General features: G+C 43.3%; 1 protein-coding gene across 4 annotated transcripts in view; it reads right to left on the bottom strand.

Annotated features, from left to right (window-relative positions):
- MYRIP (myosin VIIA and Rab interacting protein) overlaps nt 1–18,035 on the bottom strand; it is a 405,770-nt gene that overhangs the window by 52,938 nt on the left and 334,797 nt on the right. For all 4 annotated transcript variants that reach the window (XM_003930880.3, XM_010341474.2, XM_074406064.1 and 1 more), the window contains one exon: nt 4,915–5,154. In XM_003930880.3, coding sequence (XP_003930929.1) covers nt 4,915–5,154 — 240 coding nt within the window. The remainder of the gene's footprint in view (nt 1–4,914; nt 5,155–18,035) is intronic.

Genomic DNA, 18,035 nt, shown 5'->3' with positions numbered 1-18,035 from the left:
CATGGACACAGGGAGGGGAGCACTACACACTGGGGTCTGTTGGGGGGAAATAGGGGAGGGACAGTGGGGGGTGGGGAGTTGGGGAGAGATAGCATGGGGAGAAATGCCAGATATAGGTGATGAGGAAGGCAGCAAATCACACTGCCATGTGTGTACCTATGCAACAATCTTGCATGTTCTTCACATGTACCCCAAAACCTGAAATGCAGTAATTAAAAAAAAAGAAGCAAAAACCTATTATTCTACTGCATATCTAGAACTTCAGAATTTTGGAGCCAGAATGGACCATGGGGACTGCTGCTCCAGGCCTGGAAAAATTAGGTGTTTTAGGGGAGACCTGGCCCCAAATGTAGTCTCCAAACTCAGGCCAGGAGTCCTTAGTCCTCCTTTGCATCCCTCTTTAGGAGGGCATCAGCTGCGTCTCTGGAGGCAAAAAAAGGAACCACGTTAGCCAGGACTTTCTTCCAGAACCACTGGCATGGCTAGTGCCATTGGTGTGGCTGCTCAGTGGATGGGGAGAAACAAGTGCTCATTCCCAGGCTGTGAGGACCACGTGGTTTGGAAGGCTGACCACTGAGGTCTGGTGGAACCAAGTTATTACTTAGAGAAGAAACAACCCTTTGGGAATCCAGTTCCTAAGAAGTTTTGATCTGGCCCCAGGCTCATTCTTCAGCTGGTTAAATTCAGGTGGCAGTGCCCATCTGGGCCCCAGCATCTAGCCAAAGGAAGACATTTAATCCAACTGTAGGGATATGTTTGCCTACAGCAAAGGTTTGAATCCCATCAGGAAAACTATGTTTTTAAAATGGTCTGCTGCTCCTAGACAGGATTCTGTAGCTCCAATTAGATGGGATGTTATACTGAGGACACTGATCTGCCACTGATGTCACCGTGTCCATGGGCATATGCACATTCCTCTGCTTTGGTTCCCAAACAGCAGGGGCAGTGGTGGAGGTCTTGGCTGAGCTCCCCTTCTGTATGAGGCAAGCCTCCTCTTGGTGAGATAAGGCCTATCAGCAGCCAGTTTGGTGGTCAGACTTCCTCACTGCTTATTCACAATACCAAAGTGAGTATCTGTGATTTGGGGATGCTGCATTTTCTTCTGTTTGGCTCCCCCAGATGATGACACTGAGATAAAAATTGGGGTGCACATGGCTTATGTGGGAGGCTATCCCAAAAAACAGTGGCAGAGGAGTGGGGAAGTGAGACAGGAAAGGAAAGAGAGTCAATAGAGAAGACTGACTTATCCTGTAGTTTAACAAGTAGTTTATCACTGTGGGTGCCTTGAGCTACATATGCTGATGGAGTCAGTGCATGGCTCAAGCCTCAGAGTCACCATCCCAACCAAAGCAAGGGAGCTGGGATATTTACACCCTTCTCATCAGTCACTGGTTAGTGCCACTCCTGGGAGTGGTATTTCTGTGGCACTTCAAGCTAGTCTTCTGCACAAGAAGGGGAACTCCTGCTACTCAGAGAATGCCCTTGGGTATTGGTCTTTGGGCCAGTGTGCACTACCATGGTTAAGAAACCAGGGTGGAACAGTGCCAGCTTCTGGAATAGTCATGTTACTCTACATCTAATCCCCAAACAGGGTGTGTGTGTGTGGGGTGTGTGTGTGTGTGTGTGTGTGTGTGTGTGTGTGTGTGCTGTTCAAACTAGTGGTGTTGGGGGTCATGGGGCCATCACAATTAACTCTGATCTTGAAGATGGTAACCTAGGGGCCTGATGTGGTGATTTCTATACTTACACTCTGCACAGAATCAAGGAGCACCAAATGTAGTTACAGACCCACAGCTTGACACTGCAGGTGCTGATTGGAAATCAGCACTGAGCTGTTCCTTCAGTACCAGCAGATGGATGGTATTTCATGACAGTGAAGTTTACTTTCCTTAAACTACAATAATTAAGATTTGCTGGGCTCCTGCTATGTGCTAAACCCTACACTACATAATTCATTCCTTACAGCCCTCTTAGGGAGTATGATTATCCCCGTTTTACAAACGAGGCCAAGATGTGTTTATTCAATCAACAATGAAAACCTGGACTGGGTCCTAGGGATCAACTGAAAAACAAGACAGACTTGGGCCTATCGTCAGGCTATGAGCAAGTGCAGGCCACTGAGTGGAGAAAGAACTGGAAGGGCCAAGACAGGCCTGGCGGGTCAGGAGACCAGTTAGGAGGTGAGGTAGAGTAAGTAGGCAGAAATGAACTCTCATGTTCTAAGTAGTAGCAGTGAGTTAAGCCGTTAACCAGGGCCACAGAGTTTGCAAACTGCATGGTTGTGTTTCTTTTTCTTTTTTTTTGAGACAGGGCTTTGCTCTGTTGTTGCCCATGCTGGAGTGCTGTGGCACAAAAATGGCTCATTGCAGCCTCGACCTCCTGAGTTCAAGTCATCCTCTCACCTCAGCCTCTCAAGTAGCTGGGAACACAGACCTGAGCCACCATGCCTGGCTGACATGTTTGTTTGTTTGTTTGTTTGTTTGTTTATTTATTTATTTATTTACTTGAGACAGGGTCTCACTCTGTCACCCAGGCTTGAGTGCAGTGATGAGCCTCAATCTCCTGGACTCAAGCGATCCTCCCACTTCAGCCTCCTAAGTAGCTGAGACTACAGGTGCATATCACCAAGCCTGGATAATTTTTTGTATTTTTAGTAAAGATGGGTTTTTGCCATGTTGCCCAGGCTGGTCTGAAACTCCTGGGCTCAAGCAATCTACCTGCCTTGGTCTCCCAAACTGCTGGGATTATGGGCACAAGCCACTGCCCCTGGCTGGTTATGCTTTAAACTCAGTCTAATCCTAAAACCTATCTCAACACTTTTCTGTTTTTAAATAATATTCAATATTTCACCCTACTTTTCTGTTTATCCTTAGCTACAGTAGTACCTGCCTGATGGGGAAATACACACACACACACACACACACACACACACACACACACACACACACATATATATATGGCTATGTGGTCTTTTACCTGCAGACGGATGATATATATTTGAATATTTAATTCATTAATTCATGGTAGACTAGGAAGGCAAGACTTGAACTTTGAGAAGCTGACACATTTGGGAACCTGAATAAAGTCAGCCCTCTTTATTCCTGTCTGATGAGGGTAGGGCCAAGATGGGGGTACTTGTCCAAGTCCCCAGGATGTCCCCCCATTAGCTCCTCCTTTCTCTGCTTACATTCTGCCCAGGGGAGAATGGCGGAGATTGGTGGCTGTGCCTCCAGGAGGTTTCTCCTTGCAGGCTGATGAAGAGTGAGGGTGCATGACTCACAGCCTTACATGCCACTGGTACAGTGAGAGTTTTTAGAGCTTTGGGGCAGCAAAGCTAGTAGGAGACAGAGCCATTGTAAGAAAGAATGTGATATTCTCCGGTTACCATCTGGCTCTAAGGTCCAGCATACAAATCTGAATATGCGGCATCAGTTCAAGTAACAGAGAGGATCAGAGCCCTTTACCATTTGCAATAGGTTGGAGTCCATATCCCAGTGAGGGGCTCCTTGTGGAGACCAAGCTCCACTTTCCAACTCACAGACAAGCCAAGGGAAGATTTATGGGTAAGGACCTGACAGTTATGGAGGGTGGGATGAGAAAAGTGAAAAACAAGAGTCTGAGGTGTCGGGGGGTTCAGGGGCTCAGCCATGGGTGATGGTCCCCACTTACTCCTCTGCAGGACCCCAGCTCAGCTGCTGAGCAGATGAAGACAGATCCTCCACCCATGCATGTGCAATACTAGCAACTTGTTAGTTTACACAGTACACACTCAGGGCACAGAAAACACCCGGGAAGGCTTTTGTTAACAGAATCATCACTCTGAAGATAAAATAGAATCTTTGGCTCATTGTAAAGGAAGGGGCCTGTGATTTAAGGCCAAGCAGGTTTGTGATGCAGCCTCGCTCTGAAGCTTACTAGCGGTGGGCTTTGGGTAAGGACTTCAATGACCCAGCCTGTTTCCTCTTCTGAAAAATAGGTTGCTTCTATTTCAAAGGGTTATTTAAGGCCCTAATGAACATGTGTACAGGCACATGCACAGAGAGACACTCAACGAACATCAGTATGTTCTCTTCCACTGGAGGCGGGCAGGGATATCCTGCCTCTAACGTGGTGAGTCTAGCATAAATGTGCTTTGAGAAGCTGTAGAGGGAACCCCAGTGTTGGAGGACAGTGGGCAGAGCACTGACTATGGGGAGGGAGTGTGGGATTCTTTTTTTGCCAGAGGTTGGGTTTATCTTTTGTGGTTTTCAAACTGTGTCCTTTGGAACTCAGGGGCCTCCTGGGGGTAGGAAAAGGGGAGGAGGAGTGTGGATCTGAAAAATCAAGTGGCTAGGGTTTTGGGGACCCTAAGACGGCAATACTTTTATCTGCGTGAAACACTGGGATTCCACGTAAAGTTTGGAAAAGGATTTCGAGGCTAAAACAAACAACAAACAAACCAAAATCTGAAAACTGCAGAGAGAAACAATCCAGAAGGCCACTTTGATCACAAAGGCTCCATAGCACGGAACAGAGTTTCATCATTGATTAAAAGAGGGGTTGGCTAGATGACCTCAATCCATGGGGAAAATTCTTCAGAAAGAGGGTAGAGCAGGAAATAACACTGTTTTTTTTTTTTTTTTAACCAGCGAGAGGGATAAGGGGTACTCAATCACAGACTCAAAGCCAAGGGATTGTCTTGATGAAAGATAGTAGAAGCCAAGAGTTCTTGGGAAACTTCCATGGTGCTGTTTTCCTGATTGTACTACCCAGTGCAAATTAAGAAGGGTTCTCTTAGGCTCTCCTCAGTGCATAGGGATGGCATTTTAGACAGCTCTTTGGGGACCCAGCACATCCCTGCACCAATATAGAATCTTTCTCCAATACTCCACTGCAGAAGCTTGAGCTGTCTGCAGGTGGCTTCACAGCCCTTACCTTCTTCAGCTCTTCCTGGACGCTCTGGTTGTTCTCTTCAGAGGACAGACTTTCCTTCTGGTTCTCAGATTCCGTCTTGGGCTCAGACTCCTGGTCTTCCCCTGAAGAAGTCTCCTTTTCACTCATTTTCATTGCTAACTCGTACAGCCTGTTTCTCCGTTTCTCCTCTGTGGTGTCTGTGGGAGTCCGAGGGTCCTGAGCCTCATTGCTGATGTCTGTCTCTGATAAATCACCCGACACCTAAATGAAAGCGGACTCATGAGTCGAGGAGCCCTCTGCCGCAGTCATGTTACTTCTTGTTCCCAGTAACCCCTGAATAAAGGAACACTGGGACATGCAGTCCAGGAAAGTAACAGCTTTCTTACCTGGTCTGCTCTCTCCTCAGATGGACTTTTACTTTTTACCTTTACTTTCTCAAATGCATGAATTTGAGAAGGTAAGCTTCCTTACTCAGAAAGGAGTCTGAATTCATTTTTTTTTTTTTTTTTTTCCATTCAGGGACTACTCTTTGAGCTCCCACCATGGGCAGCCTTGTGCTGGTACAGAGGATGCTGGGAGAAGCCGACCAGCCCTTGTTGGGCCAGCCCTGTAATGAAGGAGACACACTCAGACTTCCTATTTTCATTTTTAAAGATTGATACCTGATAATTGTACAGGTATCAATCTGGGGTACATGTGACGAATGATACATGCCTAGATTGTATAATGATCAAATCAGGATAATTAAGATATCCATCACCTCAAACATTTATCATTTCTTTGTGTTGAAAACATTCCAGATATACAATAAACTATTATTTTTCGAGATAGGGTCTTACCGTATTGCCCAAGCTGGAGTGCACTAACTAGTCACAGACATAATCCCATCACTCATTAGCATGGGGGCTTGGCCTGCTCTGTTTCCAGTCTGGGCTGCTTCACCCCTCCTCAGGCAATCTGGCTCCCAAGAGGTCACCACATTGATGCCAAACTTAGTGTGGACAACCAAGCAGCACAGCGCACCACAGCCCAGAGCTCCCGGGCTGAAGCAGTTCTCCTTGCCTCAGCTTTCCAAGTAGCTGGGACTACAGACACATGCCACGATGCCTGGCCCAAATATACTATAGATTATTGTTAACTACAGTCCTCCTCCTGTGCTATCTAACACTGGAACCCATTCCTTCTATCTAACTGTATTTTTGTAACCAGTAACCAATAGGGTGGAAATGGAGAGGAGGAGAGGTTGGCTGATGAGTACTAACTTTTCATGGTGGTTCAGTGCAGAGAAGATGATGTGTGTGGCTGGGATGTGGGGAAGGGAAGGGATTTTCACGGCTCATAAATAAGCACTTGATGGGAGGGTTTGGGGATTAGGGAAGGGTTCCCTGCAGAAAGGACTCTTGAGTTGAGATTCAAAGTTAACAGTCACCAGCTAAAAGCAGGAGAGGGAAGAACAACATTCCAGGAAAAGGGCCAAGATTTTGAGATAGTGCAAGGACCTTGCACATATATATGTAAGAAATATTGTTTGACATTCCCTTAATAATTATATCTTCTGCTCCAACTCTCCAATTGCTGAGTATCTCCTAAAGTCCTTCTGTGAGTAAAGCCCTTACCAGGCCTGGGAAACTCCAGGAAGACATAGAGAGTGTGACTCTTACTCTATTCTTGTCTTCAGTTAGACAGATGTGTACTGAAGTATTCATATATACATAAAGTGACATACCATCAGGGTCACCGAACCCAATTTTACTTTTTAAGTTTCCTCTCGGAGTTCTTCTATCTATTTGTAGGGTTTGATATTTTATAACTTTTATTCTATTAGAGGGCTTCTGAAGAACAAGAAGAAAATTTACTTATTTTTAAAATAAAATATAACTCAATATTTTGCAATTACCATATGGGCTCACTGGACCTTTTTATAAATCTATGATATATAATGGGATCTTTGTGATCTTATTTTTCCCATCTTTTGAAACATTTTGCTATTTTATCATCCAGGGAATTATTTTTCATCATTAGTCACCAATTATTCCCAATTATGCTAAAAAAAGACTAAATAATAAATGGAATATTGAAATTGACTAGAAGGATGATTTAATAGAAACATAAATCATCACTATTTTGAATGTGCTTTTAGCTTTCACTGCATACAACTGAAAATTCCAAAAACTGACAGAGAACAACATTTCACAGTTATTAGATGACTCAGAAGATGAATCCAAAGAGGACAGCAGCTCTCTGGATAATAATAATGATGGTGAAATTGATTATATTCTTGAAATCTCAGACCAAGGACCTTCAGATGATCGTGTCCTAGGTGAATTTTCTCAAGCTCAAGAATTGATGAGTAAATATTATGAACAATATTAATAAGGATGAAAAAGAAGTATGGGCTTTTCATCCAGTTACTCATTCAACAGGAAGGACTTCATCACACATTTTGCAACAAGAATCTGAATATCTTGTTTTTTTAAAAAGATGTGTGACAGGTTCTTTCATCTTTTATTTGTGTATCAATTTTACTTGAGACAGTTTGTAACTGGATAAACTCTAAAGGCAGATATCTATCCAAAGGTGATTAGAAGATGACATAGAAATAAAAAACATTACTGAATAATTAAGAGAAAAATGTCTACTGGAAGTGACTCTTTCTTTTCTGGTCCCAAGTGAGAATCAATGATGAGGGACTTATGTGAAGTAACCTGTGCTCCTAGCATGCTTAGGAAGGGGAAATTCCTTTGCCTGCTATATGGGGATGGCTCACAGGAAGAATGGCCTCTGAGTAGGTTCTCAAAGGATGAGGAACATTTTAGTATGTCGTCAGGGGACAGGCCTTTTTTTAAGGGGGGATGAAGTCTTGCTTTGTCACCCAGACTGGAGTGCACTGGCATGATCTTGGCTCACTGCAACCTCCGCCTCCTGGGTTCAAGCAATTCTCTGCCTCAGCCTCCTGAGTAGCTGGGATTACAGGCATCCATCACCACACCTGGCTAATTTTTTGTACTTATAGTAGAGGCGGGGGTTTCACCGTCTTGACCAGGGCTGGTGTTGAACTCCTGACCTCGTGATCCACCCTCCTCGGCCTCCCAAAGTGCTGGGATTACAGGTATGAGCCATTGCACCTGGCTGGGACAGGCATTCTTGATGTAGAAGCAGCAGGACCAACAGGACCAGGGAGCATGAAGCTGCTTGCACAGTTAGAGGGACAAGGCTCAGAAGTGGTGAGTGGGGAGCGGGTGGTATGGAGAGACCAGGTCTGGGTCAGTCTGCAGAGAGTTAAACACCAGTCTAAGGAATAGGGCTTTGCCTATCAAATAGATCTTCTGCTACTGTTGTGGTATGCACTGAATTAGCCATGAAGTTAGCAACTGGTTACAAATTTAGCCCTGGTGACCCTCTCTTATCACTCTACTCAACAGATTTGTAATACATGGAACTGTCAGTTCATCTTAACTCCAGTTTACTTTTAGTAATATTTAGCTTTGGCCTAATTATTGCTTGAATATACAGATCATGAAAGACTAATTTACAAGGCTAAACAGTTAACCCAAAAGATGAAGCCTGCTTAACATGGTCTATCCACGTTTCATGTCTATTTATCACACGAGAAATTATGAAGAATTACTGTGATTCAGTCCACATCCAGCAAACACCTGTTGAGCACCTACTATGTGCTGATCACTGTGCTTTACTGGAGCTCAAAGGTGAGAGTTCCTGCCCTACTGGAGTTGATGGTGTGGTGGACAGAGGAACATTGAACCAGATAATTGTAACACACTGGGGAACAGCATACGCACATGTAAGGGTTTGACAAGACTCAGAGGAAAAGCCCTCATCTGGTTGGTTGAGGTGGACACTGTCAGGAAGGGGAATTAGATAGATGATAACTGAGCAAATCTTAAAGAATGGAATCCTGAAGATTATCAAGACAAATCTCAAGTTTTATGGGAGTAGCAAGTATCATACTCCTAAGTGATGGTTCTAGAGTTCACAGAAAGACTAATCATGTGCACACAAATCAGATGCCCAGATGTGATACCATAAGCATAACTAGAAGCATCATTATCAAAAGACACAAGAACTTAAAAAAAAGTATTATTTGGCCATATGATATTCATCAAGTAGATTAACAAATATTTACATCTTCAGAGAAAAATAGTTGTTTTTAGCCTGCAAAGGGTTAAGCAATCCCTGCCCTATCTTATAAACTTACACATTTTTTTTTTCTTATGAGCTGATTTTAATTTGCGTGAAAGCTGAGACAATAAATGCCAAGTTGGGATCTTGGCTGACATGGAGTGCATGGATGGGCCTCTGAGGACCCCTGATATTGTTCACAAACTTTGGTATGCATGGACACTTTTCTAGGGTGACCATTACTAGTTTTTGTTAGATTTGCACAGGGCTCTGTGCCCCTAAAAGGCTAAGAAATACTGATGAAAAGAGCAGTAAGGAGGTTGGTTTTTAAATTCAGTTTTTAAAACCAGAATTTAAGAAGATAAGGGTGCTGCTGAGTCTGAAGCCAAAAAATGCTCTTCTTCTTCAAAGGGATCCTGATTTTCACAACTTCAGCCAAACACCAAACATACTCATTGTGTTGGACAGGGAGGGACGTAAGCAGATCACTGAGAATAGGATCTCAGTGGAGAATCCTGAGAAGCTTTTGCAGGGGCCAGGGAAAAAAAGAATGAAATTCCTTAGTGGGCAACTATGAGCAATGTCTGTCTCTGGGCACAAAATATTTTAAGTAATATGAAAATCAGAGTTGCTTGCCCACTGGTGTGGTATTCTCAAAACTCCCCGCTTTATAAATCGGTATTCGTATGTGTAATGGGACATTATTTTGAAAATAAGAATGTAATGCTTTTCATTTCCCATTAAAACTGCATCCCCTTGTGTCTTCATTTCTTAGGCTAAACCATAAGCATTTTACCCCAGGGAAGGTCAATGTAGATCCAGAACCAAAAGATAATTGATCAGTTTACTCTATTTGCTCTTTAGGGTAACAAAAGGCTCAAAAGACAGATTTTGTGAACATGGAGAGAGAGTTTCTAGAGATGAATCTGTTCAAAAGCCAAATGTCATGTCTCCTTCTACTGAAATTCAGAGAAAAGCAGCTTCATGGGATGCCTATAACCTCTGACCCCCCGCCTCATGACGATACGGGTCAGCAGAATCAGAGGGCAATCATCCCTGATGAGGGGCTTCCGAGGGAGGCCAAAGGGAGTTCCAGGCTCCCTCCCGGCTCCTGTGTGGCATGGAGGGCATCCAGAAGCAGGGTCATAGGTCATAGAAGATTGCTGGTGACACTGCAATAAAGTAGCTGTCCTGGGGTTGGACAGCCAGGGCCAGGGAGCTGACAAGTGTGAGAGCCAAGCTGGGGCCTGTGGAAGGGGTGCTGGCTTCTGATGGAGCAGACAGGCAACAGACCAAGGTTCCCAGATCTTAGACATCAGCAGCAGATGCCAGTGAGGCAGGGGAATGACCTGATGAGCAGGGTCCCCTTCACTGCAGAGTCCTGCAAGGACCCAGAGGACACTGTCCAGCTCTAAGATGTCCCTGCAGCCACAAGGACCCTGGAAGTCCCCCAATAGGCTCTCTAAGACAGTGAAGGGAGAAAAAGTGGATGGGTTGCAGGACCAATTATTTACCTAAGAAAGGCAGGTATAAATGGAAAGAAAAAGGGAAATCATTTAAATCACAAGAGGCCAAGTGTTCTTTGAAGTGGTTGATTTACATTCCTAGCTAGTGAAAATGGGGAGGTTACTGGGGAGGTTTAATGCAGTTACTGAAGAACAAAAAGTTGCCTCTTCCTTGCACACTTAAATGTAGTGTGTGGCGAGGTGTGGTGGCTCTTGCCAGCACTTTGGGAGACTGATGCAGGTCAATCATTTGAGGTCAGGAGTTTGAGGCCAGCCTGAGCAACATGGCGAAACCCTGTCTCTGCTAAAAATACAAAAATTATCCAGATGTGCTTGCTTGAACCCAGGAGATGGAGGTTGCAGTGAGCTGAGAACATGTCACTGCACTCCAGCCTGGGCGACAAGAGTGAGACTCAGTCTCAAAAAAAAAAAAAAAAAAAAAAAAAAAAAAAAAAAAATCTTGTATGTGGAACTTGGAGACCCTGGCTAAACAGAAATGCATATCTTTAAACACCTAACAATGGGATACATTTAAGATAAGCCAGTATAGTTTCTTAAACAAGAGATTTCTAGTATGTTTTCAGTGGTCTGCAAGTTCACCTTAAATTTTGGTTTTCATTTCATTGATCACCTAAAAAAGAGGCATGTTCTGGATGACCTGGGCCTTGGCCCCACAGCTGGGTGCTGCCACATGTGTAAGATTTCCATTCTTGTATCTGTATTTATATTTAGGGTGGTGCTAACATTTTTCTTAAATTGACAGTATTTAAAATTTAATGTATACTTTCTCCAACTGGAGGTCTTCTAAAAATTCTTGAGGAATTTATTGAATTCTTCAGCTTGAGAAACAGGGATAGAAATAAATGGAGGGGATGGGAATGTGAGTAGTGGGGGAAGAAGGTACGGGACGTTTCTCACTGCTGAGTACGCTGCGTGGGTGCATGCTATGCGGGGCTCTGTGCACCAGGTATGGCAGTCAGGCATCCCAGCAGTTCCTGCTGTGTTGATGAGGACAAAGGCTGAGTGTGCTCTCCAGGGTCACACAAATGGGCGGCTGAGCTGAAGGTGACCTGACCCTGAAGGCCAAGCTCTTCTCTTATGCCAAGACAAGGCTGGATGCCCCAAATTAAACTGTGCTCTTTAAAAGGAAAACAGCAGAACCATGAAGCAGGGAGAACACCCAAGAGGCAAGATGTTTAACCTCTTGTTTCACAAAAGGGAATGCTTAAAGGAGAAGATAATTTTTCTAGAATTCTTCCTGGAGATGACTACCCTGAGATTACCTTAGAAGACTGTCTTTACCTCAGTAACCCCACTGATCTGTGCACACTGAAATCCAGCCTACTGCAATTAATTTTTTTTTTCTCCTATTTAGCTTCATCATCTTCCCCATAAAAAGCAACCCCAGTCTGGGAAAAAGTTTTTCATAGAGGCTGTCTTTCACCTGCTAGGTTGTTTCAGGAGGCAAAGGGCAGACAAGGCTTTGGGCTTTCTCTACCTTTTAAAAAGAGTCCAGATAAAGGATAACTTTCTACAGTCACGTGTTAACCTTTGTTGAATATATCCTTGTGTCCTGGTGGCTCTCCTCATTTCTGTTGATGAAAGATACTGAACCTGACCTAAAAAACAAAGTTTCTGCGGCTTGCTTTTAGATTTTATTTCAGTGGACTTCAGAGAAAATCTCCAGCTTACAGGTTAAATGACTCTAGGGCACTCAGTGTGACAAATGTACACAGCTTTCCTTGCCAATCCTGTGGCACAGCTGTCCGGAGGCTGGAGAGAGCGGATGAGTCCTGGGGCTGCTGGACTCTGCTGCTGATCTGTCTCTCCCAGAGGAGTTGGAGCGTTTCTGTCCCTGGTGCCTAAGGTCCCTCTTCTGGTGCATTGCTGTTCACCTAAAACTAGTTTTATTCACATGCTCTGAATAATGCATTTGCTTTCCTTATAATTGGTGTGATAAGAGCAGCCAGACACATACACAAATATACACCAAACCCTTGGTCAGCTTCACACAGTGGAAATGGAAAGATACCATCTGGGATCTTATAGAAATTCATATTAAAATACATTTCATATTGCCTCAAAGACAGTCTCTCAAGGAGAGATAAGGTTCTCTCACGAAGAACCCATCATGTGGAAGGACCTGCCTGGTTGGTGGAATTGCATGGAAGGTATGGGGACTAACTACTTGGTGATTAATTTGGTGAAGGATGTTATGGAATCTTAGCACCAGGATGCCATCTGGAAGGCTTATTTTTTAGCTTTTATTATTACAGCTCAGTTGCCTTGATGTACAGATTCCATGATTTCTGAGTCCTTCATATTATTACATTGATTTAAACAACTAACAACGTCTGAATCTAATCTGGGGCACATCTCCCACTTTAGAAACCAAAACCCCCTGACTGTTAGTGTCTGCCCTTCCTCTGTGTGGTTTTTCATTGCTAATCTCCTATCTGACGGAGTTAGACTAGACTATTTGTTGAAGGGGCAACCACTTATTCCCCAGAATTATAGCAAGTCCATATAAAATATCTGGAAAATTGCTACCCATAAATGGGTTAAATTTGCCCATTCCTCATGTAACATTCACCTGAAAAGCAGGTGAATTTAACCCATTTATGCCAGAGGTTGCAATTTTTTGAATTTTTGCAATCAGACCTTGGTGATGACCTTGAGCAGCAGGATAACTCCCACATGCTTAATGTTCCAATAATGGAACACTTGGCATAATTAAGACAATTATTTTCATACTGGCCACAACTGTTCTATCACTTTGTGGAGAAATTCGTTAGGAATAAAGCCGCCCTAACAGTGGTCTTCACCTTCGTTTATCTTTGACTCAGGATTGTGATAGGCACAGAGGAAGTTCTGTGATCCATGGATCTTGGTGGTGATTCAGAACCTGGGCCATAATGCAGTGCGAGAGTCAGGGTCAGCAGGAGGGTTTCCTGGCAATCACGTGATGACATGCAGGGTAAGGGTTGGGGTGAAGGGACTGAGTGTGCTCTAGACCCCTTTCTCTGCTTGGCCATCCATTTGAATGAGTGGATGCCATCCATTTGGATGACTTGCCATCCATTTGGATGAGCTGGGCTTGGGTCCCTGCCATATAGAATACAGAACTCAACACTTCCTTTCATGGAGTTGATATGGTTTTATTGCTACATATAAGTAAAAGCCTTAGTTGATACCATTTAGATGTGCTATTTAATATCTACCTAAAAGAAGGCCCCGAATAATTTATTGCTACACTAAAGTGATCATTTTCAGTGGATAAGCCTTAATATCCAACAGACTCCTATGTAAAAATCCTATAGAGAAAGGCTCCAGACAAGCTCCCAATATTCCCCAAGATTGAACATAAAATTTTACTGCATTTATGCACATTTTTTTCCTCCCTAGAGAGAAGACCTAGAGCAAGCTTGTTCAACCCGTAGCCCAGGACGACTCTGAATTGAGCTCAACACAAATTCATAAACTTTCTTAAAACATTACACATTTTTTTGCGATTTTTTTTTTGTAGCTCATCAGCTATCATTAGCATTAGTATATTATGTGTGGCCCAAGACAATTCTTCTTCCAGTGTGGCCCAGGGAAGCCAAAAGGCTGGACACCCTGACCTGGAGTACTCATTAGGTCTTCAAAAGGGCCTATGACCAAAAAAATAAAAAAATAAAAAATAAAAAATAAAAAAAGAAGCACTGTTTTTTAGCAAGTGTCTCATTTTCTAGACATGTTCTCTGCAAGCAGTGTATCTTGGAAGGCACTCCTAACAACTGTCATGCTCCCCGGAAATCAGGTGACAGACATGTGATGAAGATTTTCTTCTGAGGGTATTTGGTCTAAAGTCCTTCCACACTACTGTTTGTTCCTGCTGGGCTGCTGCAGACATGGGGTAAGCAGGAGGAACGCAGGAACAACTGCGCCTCAGTTAGAGCAGCTCTGCCTTCAGCCAGATGATGATTTGTAAAATAAAAGCATTTTTTAATTTTTATTTTTACAAATAGAAGTATTTTTATTTTTTCGTGGGAGATACAACCTTTGGTATAAGTGAAAGTGCACTCCCCTGTCTTCCCTCGAGACTTCATTTAAGGGAAGGCTGTGTGCCTAAAATGATCTGAAAATCAGGGTGGAGAACTGAAAGGCAGAGGGGAATGATCACCCTTTGGTCTGTGTACTGGAAACAATTCCAATACAGTTCTGAATAGATTTTAAGGTCTTGCCTGGAGATTTTCTCCTGGCACACTTCAGAGGCAGGCAAACCTTCCGGGAGCCCCAGTGTTCACAGGGGAGTGTCACTACTACCTCCAACTCAGCTTACTGCCAACACGCATGTCTCACAAGCACTTGTCAGAAAGCATCCCCTCGAATGCAGAGCTCCACGAGACTCACAAAACAGGAAGGGGAGCCATGGGGAGTGTGGAAGTAGAAAAGTTCCTTTTTAAAGTTTCCTTTCTTGTTAAAGAATAAGTGCGCTAATAACTTTGTTAAGCCCTATCCTATGTTGCTATTAGACATGCCATGCTTACAGCCACATAGTACATTCTATGTCCTTGTACTTTAACCAAGATATCTGTGCTGGACGTGCTCACAGGCATGTCTCAGCTCTCCATTGCTTTTACCTGTTTAGAATAGTTTTCAGTTATTAGCCAATCGGGTTTTAGTTTAAATTGTAAGGTCTGGCTCCAGCCAATGGAGATCAGACACAGCAGTAAGGACGCCGCCAAATGTATAAGGAATAAATTTGTGTGTTTTCTTTTGTTCATTGTACTCTTGTGGCACAATGACTAGCAAGGGTACCCTTCCTGCAGTCCAGAAAGTAAAAATTGTGTTGCTGAAACATCCTTTGTCTCAGTGCTAATTTTTCTTTGTGGCACCAAGCATCTATTTCCAATAGGGAGGGAGCCTTCCATTGCTCTCCATACCCCCACACTTAATCCTGGAGACGCCTGGACAGCAGAGGTTAGTGCATTTTGGCCCCTCATCAGCCTGACTTAATTGAACTGTACCTGCTATGATGTATTGGTCAACACTGAATGACATTATGAGAAACAGCTTTCAAAGTGTGAATCCTGTGGAAACAGTTTATAGCAGGGGTTGCTGTAGTCTATATCCTCTCCAAAAGGATCCACAGGATGAGTTTCTCTTGGATTTTAGGTCCAAGAGCAGCATTTTTTAAGGAATGGACTCATTGTTCTGCTAGTGCTTCTATGACTCGGGAAACTGCTCATGTCACTCACTCTCCTTCTATTGTCTTCCAGAAACTCAGAGACAAATTTTTGGTATCTTTTAAGATTCATTGCATCCATTTTGTGAACTAACATTACTCCTAGCTTCATCTTATCTTTCCTACTCTGGTTTTCCCTTTGTCCACCTTTTTATCATTATATTTTATTTTGTTTTCTCCTTTTCATATTTATGTAAGCCACCTCAAATTATTTCTGGAGCAAGGCAGGTATACATTTATTCAATAAAGGAATATTTACAGATGATTAGTGATAAAGAACTGATAGTTTTTCACTAGGGCAAGATCTGAACACATTTTTAAAGACTAATTAGAACCTAGAATGCTAGACGGGAGAAAATTTACCCCAAGATAACAAGTTTCACTAATAAGTACAACCAAAAATGAAATATTGGAGGAAATTAAAATAGCAACCTCCTGCAATCCTGAAGTCACAATCAACAAAAAATTAATCATCAGGTTTCCATTTTAAAATGGTATCTGGCAAACACCTTTCAAGTAAAATTTCCACCAAAATTGTGTGGGAAGATACAGAAAAAGATGAAAACCCACAACACTAGAAAGCAGTGGAAGGCCGCTTGCTGCCAGTAAATGAATGGGACATTTTTTAAATTAAATACAAGGCTCACAAGTGCATCTGGAGATCAATTCACTCTCTCCCTTTTCTAAGTAGTCAGAATAATTGTTGACCCTCCTTCCAGTATTCTTTCCACCTCAAATCTTGGTCCAGGAATATTAAGATAAATGCTCACCATAAAATAAAGCAACACAAACACGAAACAAACAAAAACACCACGGTTGAACTTTCTATGGTGGCAGTAGGACTTTTTAAGCATCAGAGGATAAGCTCACTTCCAACTCCCCTCAGTGCCTCCCTGTTTTATAGCTACTGTAAAAGCGTATTTACCCTAAAATATTTAGGTGGGTAGGAAGAAGAGCTAGTCATGGTACCATGTTGCATGCTGGGTGGTGCAGTGATGAAGTATAAGCCTTGGGGCAGAGACTCCAAAAACCATGCAAAGTGTATGACGGTGTCTGCTGCTTCTAATTCATTCATTCATTGTGTGTATATTCCATACTGTGGCTAGGTTCTTAGCCATCTGATCAGAGAAACACAACATGAGGCAGTAAGAGTAGAACTAAAATCCCCTATCTTAAGCTAGCAGAGTAGAAATGACTTGAGAGCATTAGATACTGGCAAACAATGAGGGTGGGAAAGCGTTATCTTCATGTAAGAACTGCTAACAGGAAAAGTTAACGTGGAACCCATGGAAAAATATTGCAGAGAAAAGGAAACTAGTTAGCCTGACGACATCATGTGAATTTTACTAAGAACTAGGACACGATGTCTAATAGCAGTTTTGCATTCTCACTGAAGAATACAGATTTTCAATTAAGCAGTGTAAAAAGCTATAAGATTGAAGCACTTACACTAAAAGACTACAGGATAAGGTGAAATGGGGAGATAAGACAAAAGACTACAGAAAAACGGAAAACACAGAAGCAGACACAGACTTGCATTTGAAGTCTGGACTTGCAGAATTACAGTTGCATTAATTCTGCAAAGACAGAATTAATATTCAAAAGAGATGGGGTTTTATCCCATCTAAGTCCATCAGGGGGTTGGGTTTAGGAGGACAGAAGAGTGTGTTCAGCAGTTTATGATTATGGATTGCATAAAGCAGGGGTCCCCAACCACGGGGCCACAGACTGTTATTAGTCAGTGGCCTGTTAGGAACCAGGCCACACATCAGGAGGTAGGTGGCGGGCGAGCCAGCATCACCGCCTGAGTTCCGCCTCCTGTCAGATCAGGGGTGGCATTAGATTCTCACAGTAGCATGAACTCTATTGTGAACTACACACGTGAGAGATGAGAGTTGTGTGCTCATCATGAGAATCTAACTAACGCCTGATAATCTGAGGTGGAACAGTTTCATCCTGAAACCATCCCTCACCTCCCTGCACCTGCCGCAATCCATAGAAAAACTGTCTTCCACTAAACTGATCCCTGGTGCCAAAAAGGTTGGGGACCCCTAGCATGGAGGCGAGGTGTGCAAAAGTATGTGTCCAGTGAGTGAGGCCAGGGATGAGGTAGAGACTGCGGGAAGGGACTCCTGCTCTCAGCTGGCTTTGGCTGCTAATCCTGGCTCGTGAGGTGAAGCATCTAGCAGGGAGTGACATGACAGATGTACTTTTGCATCTCCTAAAATGAGTCCCTCACAAGACTCTAAAAAGATAGGAATTCAGAA

This window comes from Saimiri boliviensis, chromosome 9 (assembly GCF_048565385.1).
Source record: "Saimiri boliviensis isolate mSaiBol1 chromosome 9, mSaiBol1.pri, whole genome shotgun sequence".
NCBI lineage: Eukaryota > Metazoa > Chordata > Mammalia > Primates > Cebidae > Saimiri > Saimiri boliviensis.
This window is presented reverse-complemented; position numbering and strand designations above follow the sequence as displayed.